Source organism: Setaria viridis, chromosome 9 (assembly GCF_005286985.2).
Source record: "Setaria viridis chromosome 9, Setaria_viridis_v4.0, whole genome shotgun sequence".
Lineage (NCBI taxonomy): Eukaryota > Viridiplantae > Streptophyta > Magnoliopsida > Poales > Poaceae > Setaria > Setaria viridis.
In genome coordinates, this window is record NC_048271.2 from 2,855,658 (window position 1) to 2,876,991 (window position 21,334).

The following is a 21,334-nucleotide window of genomic DNA, read 5'->3' on the forward strand; positions in this document are numbered from 1 at the left end:
CAGCTAGCGAAAATATCCATTTTAGCCCTGTCCTACGAACGCGGTAACGGTTCTATTGCTCTGTTCCCCAACACCCCTGCAGATCTCGCACACGAAATCCCGCTTTCGCCCCCGCCTTCTTCCTCATTCCTCAGTCCTCACTCCTTTCCCCTTCCCCTCACCTGGGTCCTCCCATGGCTTCCACTGCCACGGCGCCATCTGCTCAGGCTGCCCGCTCCCCGTGAGTCGGAGACCTCCTTCCCCACGAGCCCGAACCCTACTCCGATCCCGACCCCCGATCCACCCTCGATCCGGCTATTCCAAACAGGCGTCTCCGTCGATGGCGGCGGCCTCCTCGCCGCAGGATCAGCAGCAGCCGACGGCCGAGGGGGCGGCTGCGTGTGAGGATCCAACGGCTCTGACCCCGAGGAGGGCGCGGTTTCCACGCGCGTGCCACTACCGTCCGAACGCGGCGCCGCCCCCCGCGCCCGCGCCCGCGCCCCCGCCGCCGCGGCCGAAGCGGAGCGGGAATGCGGGGGACGTGACGCCAGAGTACCGCGTGGTGACGCCACTCGTGGTGGAGCCGGAGTCGCCCGCCGAGCTGCCGCGGTGGAGGCTGCGTGGCATGTGGGAGCTCGCCTCCGTCCTCAACTTCCTCCACGTATGCGCTCTCGTTCTTCCGTACCCTTAAACCTCCCACTGCTTCTGGCCTCCATTATGATCGGGTTTAGTAATTTGCTTTTAGAGTTGATTGTTTGGGTAACATGGTTGATCTGCTTCGGAGCTGTAGGTTTTCCGGCCATTGCTGAACGTTGCCGTGGAGTTCACTGCAGAGGAGCTGGAGGACGCGATCATAACGTCCAATGGCACACTGGATGACGTGCATATGCCTCTGTTAAAGGTGAGTTGATACCTGTTTCGTTTATTTGGTGTTCATCATAAACTTTAACTATGCTGCTGGCCTGCTGCCTCTAATTGCCTGCGCAATTTAAAGACTAGGTTCTCTTATTGTACCTTGTTCTGAAATGATGCTTAATAAGTTAGGCGAATTTAATTTGTTTAATGTGCTGGAAAATAATATTTCCAAAGACGTCTGCCGGTGCAATTTAAAGGCTAGGTTCTCCTATTGTACCTTGTTCTGAAGTTACGCTTAATAAGTTCGGCAAGTTTCATTTGTTTAATGTTCTGGGGAACAATATTTCCAAATATGTGAAATAAGGATTCTGGTGTCTACTTGCTACATGATATCTTCTTTGAAGAACTCTGCCAGTAATTTTAGTTATTTGTGTTGGTATGCATTAGCGTATTATCAATTATCGGAGCCTAAAATTTTTGGCTATTTCAAATGAGAGCTGCAGTGTTTCTGTAGCAGCCACACATGTGTATCTAGTAATACACTATGAACACCACTCCATTGCCCCTACTATATACTGTTAATGACTATGCTGTTCAGGTATATATGTGTGGAACGGTTATTGACAAGTCTGGCTGGCTTGTCCATCGTAGCTATTACTAATTAGATTACAAATCATAGTGACCAATTTTTCAAGTATCTTAAACAATTTTGTATGCATCTTTGCAGTCAATTCCTCCTGTATCTCGAATGGCCATGGGACGTGGAACATGGGTAACGGTGTTATGTAAAAAATTGAAGCACTGGTGGCATTGGGTATATGATGTTCCTCGCCAAGATCGATTTTACATAACGGATGAAACTGCATTTGTTTAATGAGCTAATAATGGTTAGAACTGCAGGTTGCAGAAGGCGATCTACCTATTGTTGCCTCGCATGGGTGAGTTCTTATCCCAATAGTTCCTTAACTGAATATCTAGCTGTAAATGTATATTTGATAACTTTTTCTCAATTGTTTTGCCTTGTTCAGAGCGGAAATTGAACTTTACAGGACACTTGATCCAGCGACTCGATTAGTGATCCTGAAAGCTATATGTGATATACGTTGTGAGGTGTGGTGCCTCCTGCCCCATTTATTCTGTGAAATGTTTAAATAATAAAATTGAACCCATGTTTTCTGCTCTTTTGGAACTATACTAACTGTCCTGCACATCTTTACTAGGGTTAGTTGATCAGAGTTTACTATCCTTAATTCCATTGTCACATTCAACATCTTTGTGGATTCTGCTAAATATGCTATTGTCTGTTGATTGATTAATACTTTAGTACAATATCTATGCTCTGTCTCCAGTAAGATTTTTCCTTTTTTCTGTTCGTATAGCACTGTACAATTGGCCATCATATCAGCATAGCTCAAGTTTATTTGAAGGTGTTCTATTAGTTAACATTTGAAAGCAATGCTGGTGCTGAAACACGTAAGAGTAAGACCTAACCATTGATCCAAGGTTACTTTATATGCTAGACAGCAATTTATAATGGAGTTTTCTTGATACAAATCATGATTGGAGAAGGGACAAAACAGCCTTCAGGTGAAATAAACAAAAAAGAAAGAAAGAAAAGAGAAAGAAAAAAGAAGGGAAAACTTGCCACAATAAATGTTGCTTGGGCTTTAGTGGTTGAATACTGAGCGGTTGCAAATCTGACACTCAATTTGCTTTAAAATTATGTTCTCCGCTTTTGTTTAGAGCACATAAGCACCTCTTGTCTTGTATTCCTGTGTGAATGAATTGTGTGGTTGATAACAAACAATAGGCTCATTGAAGTGTTTGTTTGATCTCCCAGACTCCAATTAAAATTCATGTAACACCCGTTGTGACCTGGTAAATGCTCTTAATATCTCCAGATTTTCAACTGCTTGTATGTGCTTGCAAATAGCTGCAAACTTAATGACGAAGAACATGTTTTAAATAGGTGCTGTAGTTTGAAATATGTGCTGAATCTGCACCTATTTTACAGCAAGAGGATATTCGGAACTTCATCGATAGTTCTTTGAAGCATGGTTATCATCTTCCCATCTTCCGTAAAGAACGAATTGGCGGAGATTCATATGGAATTTCATACTGGTGGGCAAAAACAATAATTTTCAACAAAAATTATGAAGCATACTTGAAAACATCTTTACTCATCTGTTGTGGTACAGGTACGAAGATGACCCAATCCTTGGGCATCGGTTGTATCGCGAAGTTAGGCGAGTGGAGTATGTGAAGGAGCCAACAAAAAGATCTAAAGGAAAGGGAGTCTCAAGTGTTCCGGTTATATCCTATCAATGGGAGGCAGTGGCATCCAACTTTGATGAGTTCAATACAGCTGCAGTAAGTTTTGAGTTCATCATAGACAATTCTTTAGGTTTTCTGTTAAAAAAACGGAATCATTGATTAGTTCATCCATGCCTGTACGGATGTACCTAAGCACTCACAATTTTATGTTATGATAATAAAAGTTAATGCCCGTCTTGACAAGTTAATGCACTCACAAGTTTATGTTGCAAGATATTGCGATGGTCATGACCATCTTGTAAAACATGGTGGGCATTGGTTGAATATTATGAATTGGTGAACTTCCATGGTTCTGTATCATGACTAATTGGTCATTAGGTATAACATTTCATGCTTGGTCTCTGTGCCCTACAATTATGCCTTGGAAAAAAAAATGAATTCGTGACACAGTGAAATCCAGTATATAGCTGGGGCCGCATTAACGCAAAATTTGATTAGCTCACTACATGCACTATTGTGTTAGCCCATATGATACCATGCTTTAGGGGTAACTTTCAACTAAAATTGTTTTTCTCCATCCATTTCCAAACAAGTTCCAAGACAATTCCGATGGAAATTTGAAAGACACACCAGAAGAAATTTCCAAACAAGTTCGATGGAGTTCCACCTGACCTGAATGGAGTCTATGATGTGATTAGAGAGGTGCTGCGCTTATGGACTATAGCCGGGGCTCGAGGAATTTCTTATCTCCTCGCCCTAGTGCCCTCACATGAGCAGTTGGGGTCCTTGGTCTAGTTTAGGTCTTGGGGCTTTCGAAAAAAGGTTCCTATATCAGATAGTTTAGGGGATTTTTGTACAGGTTTGCCCAAAACAAAAACCTGTGCTGTAACTTTGGGTTTCTTTAAACCCTTCTCTTCTTAATATATTGATACGCAGTTCTCCTGCGTGTTCGAGAAAAAAAAAAGGTTATCTAAAGCAAACTTGTGGTGTCAACGAATCAAATTAGAATTTGACAGAAGCTGTATATACCTTGCTGCTCCTAATCAAACTACTAAAGTTTAATGATATTAGTTCTTTTATGCCAATCTTATTCAGGAAAAACTCTTTTCAAGTAGGAACAGGACAGAAGTCTCGCTTGGCAAGAAGCTGAAGTTCAATCACCTTCCAGAGATAGAAAAGATTCATAAGGTATTTCACTGCAGCTCCCATAGAGTTAAAATTGTTTGCAAAGAATAGGGCGCCTTGCTATTCACATTTTGTAATAAGTTGCCATTGTTTTCTCTTGCAGAAGAAAGAGAAGCTGCTCAAAAAGCAACAAAGAGAAGCCCTCCTCCTTGACAGCTACTTGACAGTGAATGGATTCACATCTGGGCGCTCTCGTCGTGAAAGGAAGCGTGTCACTTATACTTTTGGTAATCCCTAGGCTGAACTTAACATTGTTATTAGTTAATGGGAAATACTTTCATGCAACCCATTTGTGCAGTTTCCATTACGACGAGGTGTTGAGATGCATTTGGTTCATAACTGAATAACTACCCAAGTGATTTGAGCCATTTGATCTTCTGGTTGTAAAGGAGTTGTTCAAATGGCTAAATTGGTGTGTCCCTGTGTTTATGCTGATTAGTTGTTGCAGCTTTTTTTCATGTAGTCATTCCTTCATGTTAGATTTTTTATCATCATTTCCGGCATTAATGTTGCCATGTGACTGCTGTCTCCTAACCATCCTGTGATTTGAACTCACTAAGCTAAGCGTAGTTGCACGGCTGTAATTTGTGGCCTCATTGTCATTGCACCTGAATGCTAGTTAATTATTGTGTTTGTTTTACATAGCTGGTCTTACTGGTATGTTAATAAAGCTATCTGTAATCTAATTATTTCATCATTTGATAAATGTCAGCAAGCTTTTCCCATTTCCTAGTAACCCGTTAACACCCGTGCTGGGGTCACGAAGGTATTGCAGTTGCTCATCAATGGTCAAATGATACATGTACATGCCATTTTGTTAATGTGCAATACTGCAAAACTTTATTCTAAAGTCATACTATCTATGTGTTCATTGATGTATCACATGGTGTCTATAGGAACAAGGCCAGCGAGCATAATGTTTTCTTGTTGTCCTGATTTTTTCTTCTCAATTTATCATGCAGATGATTATGAGCGTTCAATAAATGAAGCCATAAAACCTACAAAGTAGGTGGATTTTTCTGTTCTTGATAGTTTAATCTATTAAGGATTTATAGAAAAACACAAAAGATGGAGCAACTTTATGTGCTATATTATTGACAGGAAAAATGAGATTGGCCCCTCACCATTATGTAAAGGATTCTATGGAGAATCTCCAGCAAAGTCACATCGCCACCAAGCAAGCAATCATGAAGGGAAGGTTGCAACTCTTCATCGTAGGTAAGTCCTTTAACTCTTGGTATTTATTTGTTTCTCTTATAGAACTTACTATCCTATTAAAATGCATTGTTCTGTTGTAGCTACAGGCAGAGAAAAAGATCTCAAAGGTACACAAAAGACTTTGTGGAGGCTGTCTCGGACATTGACCCAAATGTTGACAGTGATGATGATATCATGGGTGAAGCAGTGTATGATGAGGAATATCTTAGAAGTAAAAAACAGCAAAAGGCAAGTCTTTCTGAAAATGATGAAGAGTTTCACTTGGAACAAGTTGCCAGTGATGGTGACAATGAAGTGGATCATTCTTTGAGTGCTAGTGAAGACACAGATGAGCTGCAATGGTACAAAAGATTTCCAATTCACAACCCTCAAGGGAGCAAGTTGAGATCTGTTGATGAAATCCATATTGGCATCAGACGCAGTAAGCGCTCCACTCGTCCGCGTATTAACTATCAACAGTATGGTATTTCTGGTAGAGATATAGAATTTGGAAAGCAAGAGAAATGCAGTGCATCAGATCCAGATGCTGGCTCTGATGCACAAAATGGTATGGAGGTTTCAACAACAAGCCAAGACCGAGAGGAAGAAGATGATGAAGTAAATAAAGCACAGCAGCAGCGCATAGAGAAGGCACTTGTTCCTAGCAGGGATAGTAAAAGTGTCAGCAGAAAATTCCTCGACCTAAATGAGATTGCGCCTTTAGGTGGTTTTGATGATGCGCCAGTCTTGGTGAAAGATGAGCACATGAATAATGGTCAAGAAAAATGTCCTGCGGCACATTAGGGGTGCTGGGAGAGCCCTTTTTTTTTGTCACCTGGGTATGAAATACTTGGTGAAATTGTTTGGTCTAGCATGGATCGATAAGAATCCAATGAGATGGTGATACGACATTGGTCTTGTTAGGGCAGATTGCTGCTACGGCTACCTACTAACGCCAATGTTTAGCCAACGAGGAGATGAGATGGTCCATGAGCACAGTGGCTGAATTCCCAGCCCATAGGCAAAGCCGTGTCTGATACTTGGAGGTCATGCTGAGATGTACACTAGGCACACTGCACGCGTCGATTGGCGCAGTACAATTGTCACAGCTGTATTTGTATCTCCTCCATGTATAAACAGTGATCGGGAGCAATAGCGTCTGGTTTCAGAATGCCTGCACTGCCTATCGCCATCAGTTTTGTCTTTATCTTTTCCCCATTCTGAGCATCTGCATTAGCATTTTGATTCCGCTGTAGCCTTTGTTTCTGTATGCAGGAAATCAGTAGTGCTCAATCTCGTCATTAGTTATGTGGTTGTTACTTGGATGTTGAATTTTCATGCCTTGCTCTTCCCTACAGCAGTACTGACTTGGAATCTCACTCATTCGGCAGTTTGTGGATGGCCATCTCTTTCCATGCATGTTCTCTCCCTGTTACAAAACGCTTGTATTTGTGTCTACAGGTGAAACGCTAGTGCGTTTATGAAAAACACTCAGGGACTCTGAAATTCGAAACAGATTTGTATCAGACAAAAGGGCATAACTACTAGATTGTTTCATAGTATTAGTGTTTGTTTTTGTGTGTCCACCATGGAGAAACGCTAGTATCTTGTGATTTCGCAACATCAGTTCATTGAGAAGCATCTGCTTGCATCAGGAGCAGTGTGTCATCTGCATACTTGGATGATAGGGAAATCATTACTTGGCTGTGGTATGGGAATTTGCAAATAGCCATTCTTGCAGGCATTATTAATCACATATTGCAGGAGCTCGGCTGCTAAAACAAACAGTAGAGGGGACAGAGGTTCTCCTTGTCTGACCCCGTGTTTACATATGAACTGCTTCCCAGGCACACCATTTAGAAGAATAGCGGATGTGCCACTGGAGAGAATCATCTTGATCCAAGACAGCTAGCGTTCAGGGAAATCCCAAATGTTTCATCACTTCCAAGATAGCTCCATGCTCTATAGTATCAAATGCCTTTACAAAGTCTAGTTTGAGAATTATAATATCTCTTTTGCTCTAATGGCACAGGTGTATGTACTCAAAGCTCCATGCAAGGTAGTCTTGGATTGTTCTAGTTCTTATAAACCCATATTGGTTTGCATGCAGAATCTTCAGGATGATTAGCTGTAATCATTCTGCCAAAATTTTGGTTAAAAGCTTGAGGCTGCTGTTGAGTAGGGAGATAGTCCTTAAGTCATTAACTGATTCAGGGTTGTTCGCCTTTGGGATAAGCTTTATACATGAGCCATTTATACTTCCAGATTTATGTCACAATTGTAGAAATCATCGCATAACTTATAAAATTCCTCTTTGATCAGGGGCCAACACCTCTTCAAGAAAAGGCCATTAAAACCATCGGGCCCAGGTGCTTTGTCAGGTGGGATTAATCCAATGATCTTATCAATTTCCTCCCTGCTGAATGGAGCCACAAGGTCGGACAGATCGATTGAAACATTCAGTAGGCTTGGCAGATCAAATAGCATTGGCGGCTGCCAGGAGATTCCCATCCTGTTTTTATAAGCAGTCGAAAGTAAGGCTGCTTTGCCCTCATGATCACAAATAAAATAACCATTATCATTTTTCAAGTGAGAAATTGATTTTTTCCTATAGGATATTGTAGCCATTGCATGGAAAAAATTTGTGCATTCATCCTCAAATTTAATCCTATTCATTGTATATCTTTTCCTCCAATAAATGTTCCTATATAGCAGTTTGAGCAGATGTTGCTTAATGATGCATCGAAGGTTCCATTCAGGCCTATACAATGCCCTTCTTTCCTCTAGGCAGTCTAGAAAAAGAATAACTTTGTTGCAGTTTGCCATAAGCTTACCAAAGTTAGATAGGTTCTTGCTCCAGTGCTTGAGTTCATACCTGACATTTTTCAACCTGCCAGCCAGAACTGAGGCTGAATTCCTCTGATTTCTTACTGTTTGTCCCAACCTTTTTGCACTGCTTCCAAGAATCCTGGGCATCCAGGCCAGAAGTTTTCAAATCTGAAGATGCTCGACTTTGGAATTTTGGTACCAACCATTACCTTGCATGGGATGTGATCCGAGGTTATCTTGGCCATTGGAAGGACCATTGTATTGGGATAATCTAATGTCCAGTTAACCGATGTAAAGAACCAATCCAGTTGTTCCATCAAAGGGTCTTGCTGCAGTTGCTCCATGTGTAAGATCGCCCCTTTAGTGGCAATTCTATAAGACCTAAATGTCCTATGACGTCATTGAAAATCAGTTATCTTGCAAGTTACCTCCGGGCTTATTCCTGTCTTCTGAAGAACAGCAGAAGTTAAAATCTCCCGAAAAAGCCAGTTATCATCAGGGAGGATTGTTTGGTCTCTCGTCCAATTAACAGTTCAGATCTTTTTGGTTCCTGACATGGGCCGTAAACTGCAGATAGCTTCCAATTCTCCAGGTTATGTACAGAGGTGAAATTCAATGGAGAAAATCTCTTAATTGACACTACTAAAATGACCCGTTCCTTTCTTGGCCTTAAAAGTTTTTCCTTCCTTATTGGACCACGATTTCAACTTTCGTTCCCAAATTGACACTCCGTTCGATTTTCCATCCCGCTGCCGTTAGATACCCTATGAAAAGACCATTTTACCCCTTGAAGAACATGGCTCCACTGCAATCACCCTTCTCCTTCCTCCTTCCTCCCTCCCCCTCTCTCATGGCTTGAACAGGGTTGTCTCCTTGGCGCGCGGCACGCGGGGCCGGAGGGCGCCGCTGGCACATGCGGTCGGGAGAGCATGGCATAGGCACGGAGGGCGAGCGGGTGAGCGCGGCTAGCATGCGGCGGGACCGCGGGAGCATAGCACAACAACACCGCCGGGAGGAGGACGAGAGCGCGACAACGACGGTGGAGGCCAGACGGGGCGGGGACGCGCTGGGGCAGCGGCACCGGCAGCTAGGGGCGGACCCGGGCCGAGGACACGATGGGGGTAGTAGGGCGAGGCTGCCGAGCCAGCAGCTCGAGGTTGGCCAGCCACAGCGTTGCGGCCCCAGCCGGCCGCCACTATGTTGGTGTTGCCAGGCTGGTATTCCACAATGAAATCAAACCCCATGAGCTTGCCTATCCACCTGTGTTGAGGGATCGTCGACAGCCGCTGGTCGAGAAGAAAATTCAAGCTGTAGTGGTTGGGGTGTTTGACAATCCGAACGGCATCACAAGGAACTCGTAGTGTCCCTGGTGAGTCCGGAATGTCGTCTTCTCCACATCAGCAGTGTGCATGTGCACCTGGTGATACCCGGAGCGGAGGTCCAACTTGGAGAAGTAGCCCGTGCCATGGAGCTCATCTAGAAGCTCCTCCACCACAGGGATGGGGAACTTGTCCTTGATGGTGATGGCGTTGAGGGCATGATAGTCAACACAGAGCCGCCATGAGCTGTTGTGCTTCTTGACGAGGACCGGCGATGAAAATGCGAACGTGCTTAGGTGAATGATGCCTTGGCGCAGCATCTTGGTGCATAGCCGCTCTAGCTCGTCCTTCTGTAGCTGGGGATAGCGGTACAGTCGTACCGTGACAGGCTAGGCACCGGTCTCCAGGTGGATGTGGTTGTCACAGACGCGTGCTTGAGGAAGATCGGTGGGCTCGGCGAAGAGGTCTGCGAACTCGTCGAGGAGGCGGTCCAGCAATGCCTCCGCCTGTAGCTGCCGGCATGATGCAGCCATGCGCCCTTGCTCGCCCTGCCAAGTCACACAACTTCCCCCGATGAAGCACGTCATGGAGAGCAGCGAGAAGTCCCACAAGGCTAGCCCTAACGTACGCAGTCAGTGCGTGCCAAGGATGATGTCATAGCCGCTGAGGGCGAGGGAGAAGCACTTGATCTAGAACGGCTCTGCCCCCACCACGACGTCCAGGGCGTTGTAGACACCCGTGCAGGGCAGTCGGTCGCCATTGGCAACGATGACGTTGAGGCCAGCCCGCACCGGCTGCAACGCAACGCCCAAGCGAGTCGTGACGTCATCGCGAATGAAGTTGTGAGACGAGCCCGAGTCCACGAGAGCCAGTAGCTCGTGTTCCCGGATGCGTAAGCGGAGGCGCACCGTTCCGCCATCTGCACCCCGGCCACGGCGTACAGCGAGATACGCGGCTCGTCATCCCCTAACGCATCGTCGCCCTAGTCGGTGTTGTCCGGCGCCGAGTCGTCGATGAAGACGAGGTGGGCGCACTTGTGGCCGCGGACAAACTTCTCGTCGCAGTTGAAGCAGAGACCTTGCCGGCGACGCTTCGCCATCTCCCGGGTATCAACCGGCGAATCTGGCGTGGTGGCGCCATCTCCGACGTTGCTTGATGTCCCAGGGCTGTGGCAGGTTGCATTGGGGGTTAGTTTGTACTATGGGCAAGAGCTGCAATCTCTAACCTAGAATGTTGAAATATGTAATGCACACTTGGAATATTCAAGTATATTCTAGAAGATTGTGGAGATCTCAATAGACTAACTTTGCCATGTATAAGGATAAGATCATGGCAATGTTCTAGAAAATTGGAAAGAATGCATGAGCCATAGTTGCCATGCTTCATAGTGAAGTGTAGAATACTCTAGAACTAGATATTTTAGCATGATAAAAATATAAGAAACTAGATAAGGATGAGGAGGGTTCTAGGAGGATATGTTGTATGGAAGAGTGTGGAAGTTGCCACATGGCAACACCAGAATGATCATGAGCACCTATAAATAGAGGTGCTCCCCACCCTCCTAGTCATACCATGGCATAGAGTAGCATATGAGCCATAGGTGAAGGGATGACAAGGTTGCCATGTAGTGTAGTGGTATTATGGTAGGGTAGCCACATAAAGAGTGTAAGTGTGAGTATTGTATCAAGTTGTGAGTAGGTGGAGAGTTGGTCTCCCGTGTTGGTGTTGGTGTGAAGGTCTCTTTAGAGTAGTGTGGGTATAAGATCCATAGAAGAAGTGGTGTCACACCACTTTGGTGCCACTTTTAGGGTGTCGGTGTTAAAGTTTGGGCGCTGATTTCTCAACACAGAAACATAAGGATAAATAAGATAAAAGGATTAACAAACATATAATATAAAAATAAACTCTGAGAGTATATATATGAGGAAATAGAAAAAGGACTTACAGCTGATGAATGCGATCACGAATAAGAGTATATATATAAGGAAGTAGGAAAAGGACTTACAGCTGATGAATGCGATCACGAAATCTGGTACTGCATTGAAGTTTATAGAACAAATCAGCAAGGAAGTTTCCGAAGACTCTTGAGATTGAAATCTCCAGGTGACTGTCATAGGAATATCCTGCGTAAAAATTAAATAACAAAGTTATTTCAAATATCACAAATGGCTATGATACAATCAAATGCCCTAGTGTCTAAAACCTCTAGACTCTCATAGTAATTGAATAACAAAGTGACTAATGTATCTCTCATCTTTGAGGGAACAAAAGGTATATGGTTCTCTAGAATAAATATGTACGCTGGATCTAGCTGGGCTCCACTTGGGACCTTGGTTCTAAGCAAGTCAACCAAATGGGCAAAGTAAGCTGGATTAATCCCGTGGACTGTAAACTATGTCTCCAAAATATCAGCTAACTAGAGATGTTATTTGATTATTACTTTATTATATGCACCATAGAAGGTTTTGTTTAGAGTTTTATTTTGAATTGTTATATGTTATGGTTTTCAATAATATAGTATAAATATTTAATATATGGTTGGAACGAGATCCTGTATCATTTTAATTGAGAGTCTTTTAATCTTTTATGCGGAATGATGTAAAGAGTGTCATAGCTAATTATGATGGAATATTAGTTATTGATGTCTTATAGATAGATAAACATTTTGTCACGTATGACGTGCTCGACTTCCACTCGTACGAGGTAAATAAAAAGTAAAAATAAACAATGAGTGACCCATGGGCCACCCCCTTTTTTTTGCGCGACCACTTAAGACCATTCCAAGGCTCCTTTTCGCCATTCATAAACTAAACCAACAACTAGGATAAGCACAAAAATGAAAGCTTCGATAAAAACGGATACACCCAATACGTCTCTACTTGTTAAGACAGATGATCAATTCATGTATTGAAGGTAATGCTAACATTATGCTGGTCACCTGCAGAAAGAAAGAGATGCCTCAAAGTTTGATAATGTGGTACTGTTGCTTCAAGACATGTTAGAAGTGATAACAAGAGATATGATGGTTAATGAGATCAGGTTATTCTTTGTTGAGCTCCTGATAATTATATACATAGCTTCCATATGAATAGGCAACTAATTATTGCTACCTTTTCTAATTTTCAGAGAGCTGGCTGAGTTCGGTCATGGTAACAAGGATTCAGTTCCAAGAAGACAGCTTTTTGCGGGTTCTGGTACAAAGCCTGCCATTGTTTTGCCTCCTCCGATTTCTGCACAGTGGGAAGACCAGGTTATATCAGCAAATTGTTGATTGCCTTTTATTACCAAGAGTGTGTGTTATAGTATATTGTCTTGTATAACAGTGTGCACGAACTCTACTTATCTACAGATTAAGCGCCATATCAACCAACGTCGACTATAACCCCTAGCCTTCCAAGCTAACGATGCGGGTTCGATTCCCGCTACCCACTCCATTTTGTAGAAAAAGACTATTCCATTTGTTTGTCTAGACATGGTAGAGACTTGTATTCAACCTTTTTCGTCCACTTGTTTTCAGCCCTACAGAGCGGAGTAGAGCAGTTTGGTAGCTCACGAGGCTCATAACCTTGAGGTCACGGGTTCGATTCCCGTCTCCGCACTTAGCAGTCCGTATAAATGGACTATTCTATTTGTATAGATATGGTAGAGGGCTATATCCAACCCAACTCTTTTTTTTTATTCTGTAGGCAGGCAGAAAAAAAAGAAAGAAAAGCATAGCCTATACCCTTTAAAAACCGTTTGTCTCTTGTTTGTCTCGGTAGAATTCCCGGTTTAGGGAACTTTCTTGGAAAGTTGGATTTTCGCCCCGAAGCACTCTTTTTTTTTGAATCGGGTGCAAAGGAAGGATAAGATAAGAAGGGGTACAGTACTAGACTAACAACTACTTAATTTAATAGAAGTAGTTAAGTAGTCAACTAGACTTCATTTTTTAATCATAGTACCTTACTAAATACTAAATTAAGGTGGCGAGCGACGGGAATCGAACCCGTATCTTCTCCTTGGCAAGGAGATGTTTTACCACTGAACTACGCTCGCTACATTGAACTACGCCCGCTACGGCCTATATTTTATAGGGTATATCCACCTCGGTCGACCGTCTATGTCTGGGTCGACCGTTTTATTTTCTATTAGAGTTTTCTTTTTATTAATTGTCTGTATTCTAATGGCAATAGAATTTCATAATAACGAAGGAGAAGAGCTAATATAATAATTCGGAACGAAAATAGCATTTTAATGTGTATCAAAATCAGATTTTTTTTCGAAAAAAGGGCCTTTCTTTTTATTTATTTTATATCGGGCTACTAAATACTAAACAAATTCAAGAAATGAGAGAATTCAGAATAGCTACCAGAAAGACTAATCCAATCCATAATGATATACCGGAAAATACAACATTTTTATTATTTGACCAACCATCAAGAGAAGCAAATACAAGGGGTGCACTAATTACTAAGACTGAGGAAGTCGGAATTAATGCAAAAACAGCTAATGGGAAAGCCATAAACTGTTGACTAGGCATTGTCTCGATGAACTATTGATCGCAGACTACTTGTTGTGAATTCACAATTGAATCGCTTCTAGTATGAGAATTTGGTTTTCTCTCACTTTCCGGTTGTAATAGAAGGTTCATTGGCTCGTATCCTGGTTGAGAAGAAGCAGTTTTCAAGCTTGACTTGATTGGTCAAGAAGACAATAGGGTAGGGTTTGAACTCGCTTGTTTTGGAGCCCAAGGATTCTACTCACTCGCTACACGCTTGCTGGTTTCGAACTAATGTTGGATCACTCGTGGTTTTCTTTTTTCGGGTTTATCTCCTCACATGTTGGAGCAACAGGTAGATTTACATATCTGATACCTCTGCTCCTTCCCTTGGGGCTAGTACTCTAACTGAAACTGAAACAGGTGAACTTTCAGCAGCATCTCCTTCAACTGTAGCTCTTCCTAGAACAGCATCCCCAGGGACCGGTTTAACTGCATTTGATCGCTTCAGGCTTGGATATATGGTCTCCAAACCGATAAAAATCGTCATAATGATTTATGCATCATCAAAACGAGAAGAGGAAGTTCGAGATTCGCGGTTTTCATACCGCTGGTCACGCCTACCATCACGCATGAAATCTCGATCTCAGCGGAAGGTTGGCTACGGCTGGCTTGGTCGAGCAGCCATTAAACTAGCTCCCAAAAAGAGAGAAAGAGATTCGGATAGGATGATAGTTCTCCCCAAGGAAGAACACAGCTCAAACACCCCTAGCTTCTGGCTCTTCTAGTACTTCCTCCTTCCCTGAAAGGTAGGCATGCGGACTAGAGCAGTTAGGTCAGCTCGCAAGGCTCATAACCTTGGGGTTACGGGTTCGATTCCTACTACCCGCTCCATATTCCTTCTTTATGATATATGTATCATCCATTTGTATATGGTACATGGATTGATTTTTCTTTCCTAAAAGAGTTTCGGTCTAACAATTTTTTCTTTTTTCTCTTAGAGAGTCCTTCTGAACTTGTCATGAATTGGATTTGAACCAATATCTCATTGAGACTTCTCCTTTTAGTCGATCATGACGGGGGGATTCCTACAAGGTACAGCCCAACTATGAGGTACATCAGCGGGTGTTACAATCATACGTAGATGAATTTTGGCTTGTCAACTTCTAATAAACGTGATTGACCCGATTCTGGATCATCTTCTGGAATCGTATAACTGTCAAAAGTGAGTGACTGTTCATCGGAACTGTTATAGTCCGAATACTCATAAGGTTGGGTCGACGCCCGCCTCCCCCCAAACTTGACTTGCAAGTTTCCCCGCAAAAAGCTCTCCACGCCTACTCTTATTTTAAAAGAGCGCTATTCTTCTTTAGTTAGGTGGTTCTCCCCCCTCTATGAGACCGTAAGACCCCGGTGGAATCGAAGGCCCGCTTACTAATAGGCAAGAGGGGACCCTTTCTCGCCCAGCCCTACCTACATCAGTGAAGCTGGAACCGAGGAAGACAATGTTCAACACACATGAGAAAAAATGAAGGTATGGGACGGCCCAATTCACCACGCAAAGCGAATTCGATCCTTTAGTAGTCTTCTTTGTTCGAACAATGCGCAGTGGAAAGGATGCTAGTCGGCTTTGGCGAAGTTGTAGGCCCCAATAAATCAGATCAAGAGTGATTCCTCATCTATCCTGTCAGGGGCCAAGTCGAAGGCTCGAGTATAGATTCCCTATGCTCATGTGAACGGCCGGTCCGTAGATCTAAAAGGATCCTCCATAGGCCTGACCGGAAAGTATGTTTGAAAAAAAAATTCGTTCATGAGACCTCGAATTCCAACGTTCGAGCCTGCATTATGCCAGCTGGTCCCACCCCCTCTTGAGTCACCCTTATCTAAAAAAAAGGACGGAGTCTATCTAGATCATAGGATCACTGTATTCAGAGGTCAATTCTCTTTCTTTGACCTCCCACCGTTCACGACATCCCTTGCTTCTCGCAAGAACGGCTCCTCGGTGGAGTAGTAGAAGCGCTGGTCCCCTTCGGTCAAGTGCTTGTGCGTGCTCTTACCTACCGTAGGACCTCCGTCCCCCGAAGCGAAGGAGGAGCAGCAGGAACAACAGGTTGTCCTCTCTTGGCCCAGTAGTTCCGCAACTACTACCGTGGTTGTTGCCAACGGGGATCCCCCATTCCGAAAGGTAACGGGGCCGGCCCTTAGGTCCAAAGTTGTATGCCACTGCTGTGGTGCCGATAGATTCACTACTGAAGCCCCGTTATCGGACATTGCAGGCTTAGCATATTGTTGAGCGGGCCGCGTTTGTCCTGCAAGAAGCGGCGCGGGCGGGAGGCCTGAGGTTGGACCACGCCGCGCCCAAGTAAGGCGGGCCGAGACCCTTGCCGAGTGCTCGTAAATACCAATCCCTCGCCGTTACGCACCTAAAACAAACACTAGCGAAGGCGTGCGTTCCCTTACCTCCCGCCGCCGCCGCCATGTGCCCAGCAGCCGCGACCATGAAGTCGGCCGGGCTGTCGAAGAAGCGGAAGCAGCCCGTCGTCGCCCCGCCGGAGTCAGACTCTGAGGAGGAGGAGTCGGTGTACGACACCGCCTCAGACGGCGACGAGGGAGAGGAGAGGCAGCAGGAGTTAGAGAGCGATGACGAAGACGAGGATGTGGAGGAGCGAAGCAATGACGATGAGGAAGGGGAGGATGAAGATGAAGATGAGGACGAGAGCGAGGAGGAGGAGGTGAAGGAGGATAAAAAGAAGAAGAAGGAAACGGAGCAGGCGAAGGAGACGGTGAAGGAGGATAAAAAGGAAAAGAAGGAAAAGGAGGTGGGGAAAGAGGAAAAGAAGGTGAAGAAGAAGAAGGGGGAAGGGAGCGGGATTCTCTCGAACAAGCTCTGCTCTGAGCTCCCCATCTCTGAGCTCACTGCCAATGCCATCAGAGAGATGAACTACACCCACCTCACCCAGGTACCGCCTACCACTGTTTAAAATTTGCCATTGTATAGGCGTAAAGAGTGCAATTTATGCGAATTGCTTCTGTTCTCGCTTCTCAGCGCAATTCTGCAATTGCTTACCTTATTTTGTTTTATTTTTGGCAGAGATAGACTGCACAAAAGTTAATTATTTCTGTGAAAGTTTGTGTTATGTGGGTCGGTTTGCTACTATTTTTGTTTTTAGTATTGATGTGTGGTTTGTTTTCATGCTTGCAGATTCAAGCTAGATCAATACCACATCTGTTGGAAGGAAAGGATGTGATGGGCGCAGCCAAAACTGGATCAGGGAAGACTCTTGCGTTCCTTGTACCAGCGATTGAGCTGCTCCATCATCTGCACTTCTCGCCGAGGAACGGGACAGGAGTTATCGTGGTTTGCCCGACAAGGGAGCTTGCTATCCAGGTATATGGTTTGGTGTTGTTGATTTCCTCTGACAAATCATGATGCGACAGTATTCCTTTTGATTGAGCTCACATGCAGTATTCCTTTTGATTGATCTCACATGTTTTAAGGCTGTACAAGAGCTTTCTGTTGGAGAAACATTCGAAATCAGATGTGTCAGCTAGGATAATAATTACACTTTGTTAAGACAACATTTTGTAAAAATGAAAAATTGTTCGTGTTACATTGCTTTTAAGATAAGTTACAGAAAATGGTTCTTCAAATTGCAACTGCCAAAAATTGGCAAAATGTGGAACTTGAAACTGTAAATGCATTAGTATCTAAATTTTGTATAGTTGCAGTTGCAGCTCCGAGATTCTAAACATAAGTTAATGAATTGAAGCTTTTTATTTCACTTTTCTTAATCATTGTTGATTCATTTTCTCTAGACACACAATGTTGCCAAGGAGTTAATGAAGTATCACTCGCAAACTCTTGGATATGTTATTGGTGGTAATAACAGGAGAAGTGAGGCTGATCAGCTGGCAAAAGGGGTCAATTTATTAGTTGCTACCCCGGGCAGGCTTTTGGACCATCTACAAAATACCAAGAGTTTCATATACAAAAGGCTAAAGGTAATGGGACTTCTTTATATCGCTTTCATTTCAAAGTTTGAAGAAAATATGTGTGTTTAAGTATCATTTCGTTTTTAAGTTGCCGCATTAAGTAGCAAAGGCAAACCTGCAGTTGCATATCTCTAGTGTGCTAAACATACTTTTTGCATCAGTACTGCTTGACACTACGAAGGGATTGTGGTTTACTCCACCTACTGCAATTGTCCATGACTGATTGCTAAGTGTGAACATTAAATTAGAGTGTAGAAAAATTTGTTGCTGATTACACGAGGTATATGTAAAATTGTAAACAATGCTATACTTTATTTATTAAGTACTTTATCTCTGTATCATGTTTCTTCTTGGTTGGTTATTTGTTTTACCAGTCCTTGTTTGCTGTATTGGTTTTTTATCCTTATTAAGCCATTTCCATCTCCGTTACATCTTTCTGATGGGTTTGGTATTAGTCCCAGTGTCCCACCAAGATTGTAGATTTAGTTTGTCTGGAGTGTCAAAAATTGTTGGAGCTAAATAGCAAATAGCTGATTACTTTTTTAGGTAGCTAAGACTTGTATGTATTGTACAATTTATTCTATTGTCTAATGGGAAATTATGTTTTAAACATTGTTTGGCTGGGATGGGCTCAAACTTAAGGTACAAAGCATGAAAGATTTGACAAACTGGGCTGGGCTGCCTTTCAGTGTTAGCCTGGCCTTTTCATTCGCCATCTGTTTGTGTTTACATGGAACTGGAAAACATTATTCATGGCCATGAATGCCAATATGCCATGAAACCCCTGCCCACTTTGGTCTGACAAAAGTCATTTTTATTAATTTTGCAGTGCCTTGTAATTGATGAAGCTGATCGCATACTCGAGCAAAACTTTGAGGAAGATATGAAACAAATATTTAAACGCCTACCACAGGTATATGAGCTCTTGTAGTTCTCATTTTTACAATGTACTCCCTCCCCCCCCCCCCCCCCCCCCCCCCCCCCCCCGGTTCCAAATTGTAAGTTACATACAATGTATCTAGACATAGTGTATATCTAGATGGCAAAACAGCTTACAATTTGATACGGAGGAAGTAGCTTTGAACTTTGCACTGACATAATGTTTTCTCTTTCGTTGTATTATGGATGATATGCAGAATAGGCAGACTGTTCTTTTTTCTGCCACACAGACTCCAGAGGTTGGTAGATCTGTTATCCAGTTTATTCAAAATTCTTATCCATGATTTCTATAGATTGCTTTTCTTCTTATGCTTTGATGTATCTCACACAGGTTGAAAAATTTGCTAAATTGTCATTTGAGAAAAATGAAGAAAGTAAAGAAAAACCAGTTTATGTTGGAGTTGATGATGATAACTCAAAGGTAAGGAACTGCTTCACCAGGTTATTCAACTATACTTTCAAGAGTATTTTGTAGGAAAAATAACCTTGATTCTTCAGCAGGCTACTGTTGAAGGCTTACAACAGGGGTATTGTGTCATTTCTAGTGAGAAGAGGTTCCTGGTTCTGTATGCTTTCCTAAAAAAGAAACAGAATAAGAAGGTCATGGTGTTCTTTTCATCATGCAATTCAGTCAAGTTCCACACAGAACTTCTGAATTTCATTGGGATAGAGTGTTTTGATATCCATGGGAAACAAAAGCAGCAGAAACGAACTACAACATTCTTTAACTTTTGCAAGGCAGAAAAGGGCATCTTATTGTGCACGAATGTGGCTGCACGTGGACTTGATATCCCTGATGTGGTAAGGTTTTGGCCTGTTATCTTTTAACATGAGACATAATTTTTTTTCCCAGCTAATTGAAGCATCTGGTTCCTTCTTTAGGATTATATCGTGCAGTATGATCCTCCAGATGAGCCAAAGGTTGGTGACTCTAAACAGATCCAGTGCAATCTACTACTCTCTTCCTCTAACTGCAATTTGGAATTTCACTTTCAGGATTACATTCACAGAGTTGGGCGCACTGCACGTGGTGACAAAGGCAAAGGAAGTGCCTTACTGTTCTTACTACCAGAAGAATTGAAATTTCTCATTTACCTGAAGGTATTTATGAACAACATAATATCCGTGCCTTCCCCCCTGAATTAAGAGAAATCACACATTTATTGATTGTCTGCAGGCGGCCAGGGTTGCCCTGACTGAATATGAGTTCAGTCAAAAAAATGTGCCAAATCTGCAATCACACCTCGTAAGTATCTCTTTCAGGATACCCAAATTATTTCAGTTCCCCTTCTTTTGTCGGGCACTTATAGCTAGAATTGTTATGCAGGAGAAAATTGTTAGCGATAATTACTATCTAAACCAGTCTGCAAAAGAAGCCTACCGATCCTACGTTTTGGCGTACGACTCCCACTCTATGAAAGACATTTTTAACGTCCATCAACTCGATCTGCAGGTAAATTTTCTGCAGAGTTTTCAGTTATCGCACAGTTGATATTTCCTAAAGTTTAGTTTATCCCTTGAATCAACCAAGGTAGCAGAGAATGTAAATATAATTTGTCCTGTTGGTATAAGATAAATGATGCTATTTCATATACCCTGTATGGCGTCAACGGCATGAAAATGAGCATCAGTTAATTGCGTATGGATTGCCGCGTTGTGGTACCGTACAGAAAACTCAACAATCTAATGTCGAATTCGTTGCTATCCTGCAGAAAGTAGCTGCATCATTCTGTTTCAGAAGCCCTCCTAAGGTGAATCTGGACCTGGAGAGCAGTGCAGCGAAACATAGGAAGAAGAGGAGATTAGATGGTGGGAAGAGGCATGGCATCGGCCCTTCGAATCCTTACGGAAGGAAGGACAAAGACGGTGGCAATAAGCGACAGTTCGCGAGGTTTTAGAAAAGAAAGAGCCTTTCACGCGGTTGTGTAATACCAGAGCTTCAATGTTATCTGGCTTTGGAAAATTTTGACGGATCACTTATGCTAGGGTGGATGAGATATTATCACTCGTGTTAAGGGATGGTCACTTGATGCGCAATTTCTCCCCACACAGTGGAATGGATTCTTGATGATTTCATAGTGCTTCGGTTGCTGCACAAGCGAAAGGATCAGTTCATACATAATCCCTGTTAGGACCGTGTAGACTGAACACAAGTTTTTGTCAATTTTACTAATCTTGTAGTTGATGGTTAAATCTTGCGTGGCTATGGTTTCACCCAGGCAGCTAGGTTGCACGCACGCCAACCAGCAAAACGCCAGCTAGGTTGCGTCACTGAGCCGATGATGCA

General features: G+C 43.2%; 2 protein-coding genes and 2 non-coding genes across 7 annotated transcripts; 3 read left to right on the plus strand and 1 right to left on the minus strand.

The window, feature by feature from the left end:
• The first annotated feature begins 7 nt into the window (after positions 1-7).
• Positions 8-6,669, plus strand: LOC117838129 (DDT domain-containing protein DDR4). Of its 3 annotated transcripts, none has more exons than XM_072290697.1 (12): positions 8-640; positions 770-880; positions 1,562-1,648; positions 1,735-1,772; positions 1,863-1,944; positions 2,849-2,955; positions 3,033-3,204; positions 4,180-4,296; positions 4,397-4,520; positions 5,256-5,298; positions 5,395-5,511; positions 5,592-6,669. In XM_072290697.1, exons 1-12 carry the CDS (start codon positions 320-322, stop codon positions 6,292-6,294), a joined length of 2,022 nt encoding a protein of 673 aa, XP_072146798.1. In that variant the 5' UTR covers positions 8-319; the 3' UTR covers positions 6,295-6,669. The 3 variants fall into 3 exon arrangements, with proteins under 3 accessions (XP_072146798.1, XP_072146799.1, XP_034573919.1); XM_072290698.1 differs by having other exon boundaries at positions 5,598-6,669; XM_034718028.2 differs by having other exon boundaries at positions 4,204-4,296.
• Positions 6,670-13,163: 6,494 nt separating this feature from the next.
• On the plus strand, positions 13,164-13,237 carry TRNAM-CAU (transfer RNA methionine (anticodon CAU)). The gene has a single exon. It is a non-coding gene; the product is annotated as a tRNA-Met (tRNA).
• A 365-nt stretch (positions 13,238-13,602) lies between these two features.
• Positions 13,603-13,673, minus strand: TRNAG-GCC (transfer RNA glycine (anticodon GCC)). The gene has a single exon. It is a non-coding gene; the product is annotated as a tRNA-Gly (tRNA).
• A 2,868-nt stretch (positions 13,674-16,541) lies between these two features.
• LOC117835095 (DEAD-box ATP-dependent RNA helicase 27) lies at positions 16,542-21,084 on the plus strand. Of its 2 annotated transcripts, none has more exons than XM_034714458.2 (12): positions 16,542-17,075; positions 17,318-17,503; positions 17,932-18,117; positions 18,938-19,021; positions 19,245-19,286; positions 19,379-19,468; positions 19,546-19,848; positions 19,930-19,968; positions 20,044-20,148; positions 20,225-20,293; positions 20,375-20,500; positions 20,760-21,084. In XM_034714458.2, the coding sequence occupies exons 1-12, from the start codon at positions 16,593-16,595 to the stop codon at positions 20,943-20,945; spliced, it is 1,899 nt and encodes a 632-aa protein (XP_034570349.1). In that variant the 5' UTR covers positions 16,542-16,592; the 3' UTR covers positions 20,946-21,084. The 2 variants fall into 2 exon arrangements, with proteins under 2 accessions (XP_034570349.1, XP_034570350.1); XM_034714459.2 differs by having other exon boundaries at positions 16,544-17,075; positions 19,549-19,848.
• Positions 21,085-21,334: the final 250 nt, after the last annotated feature.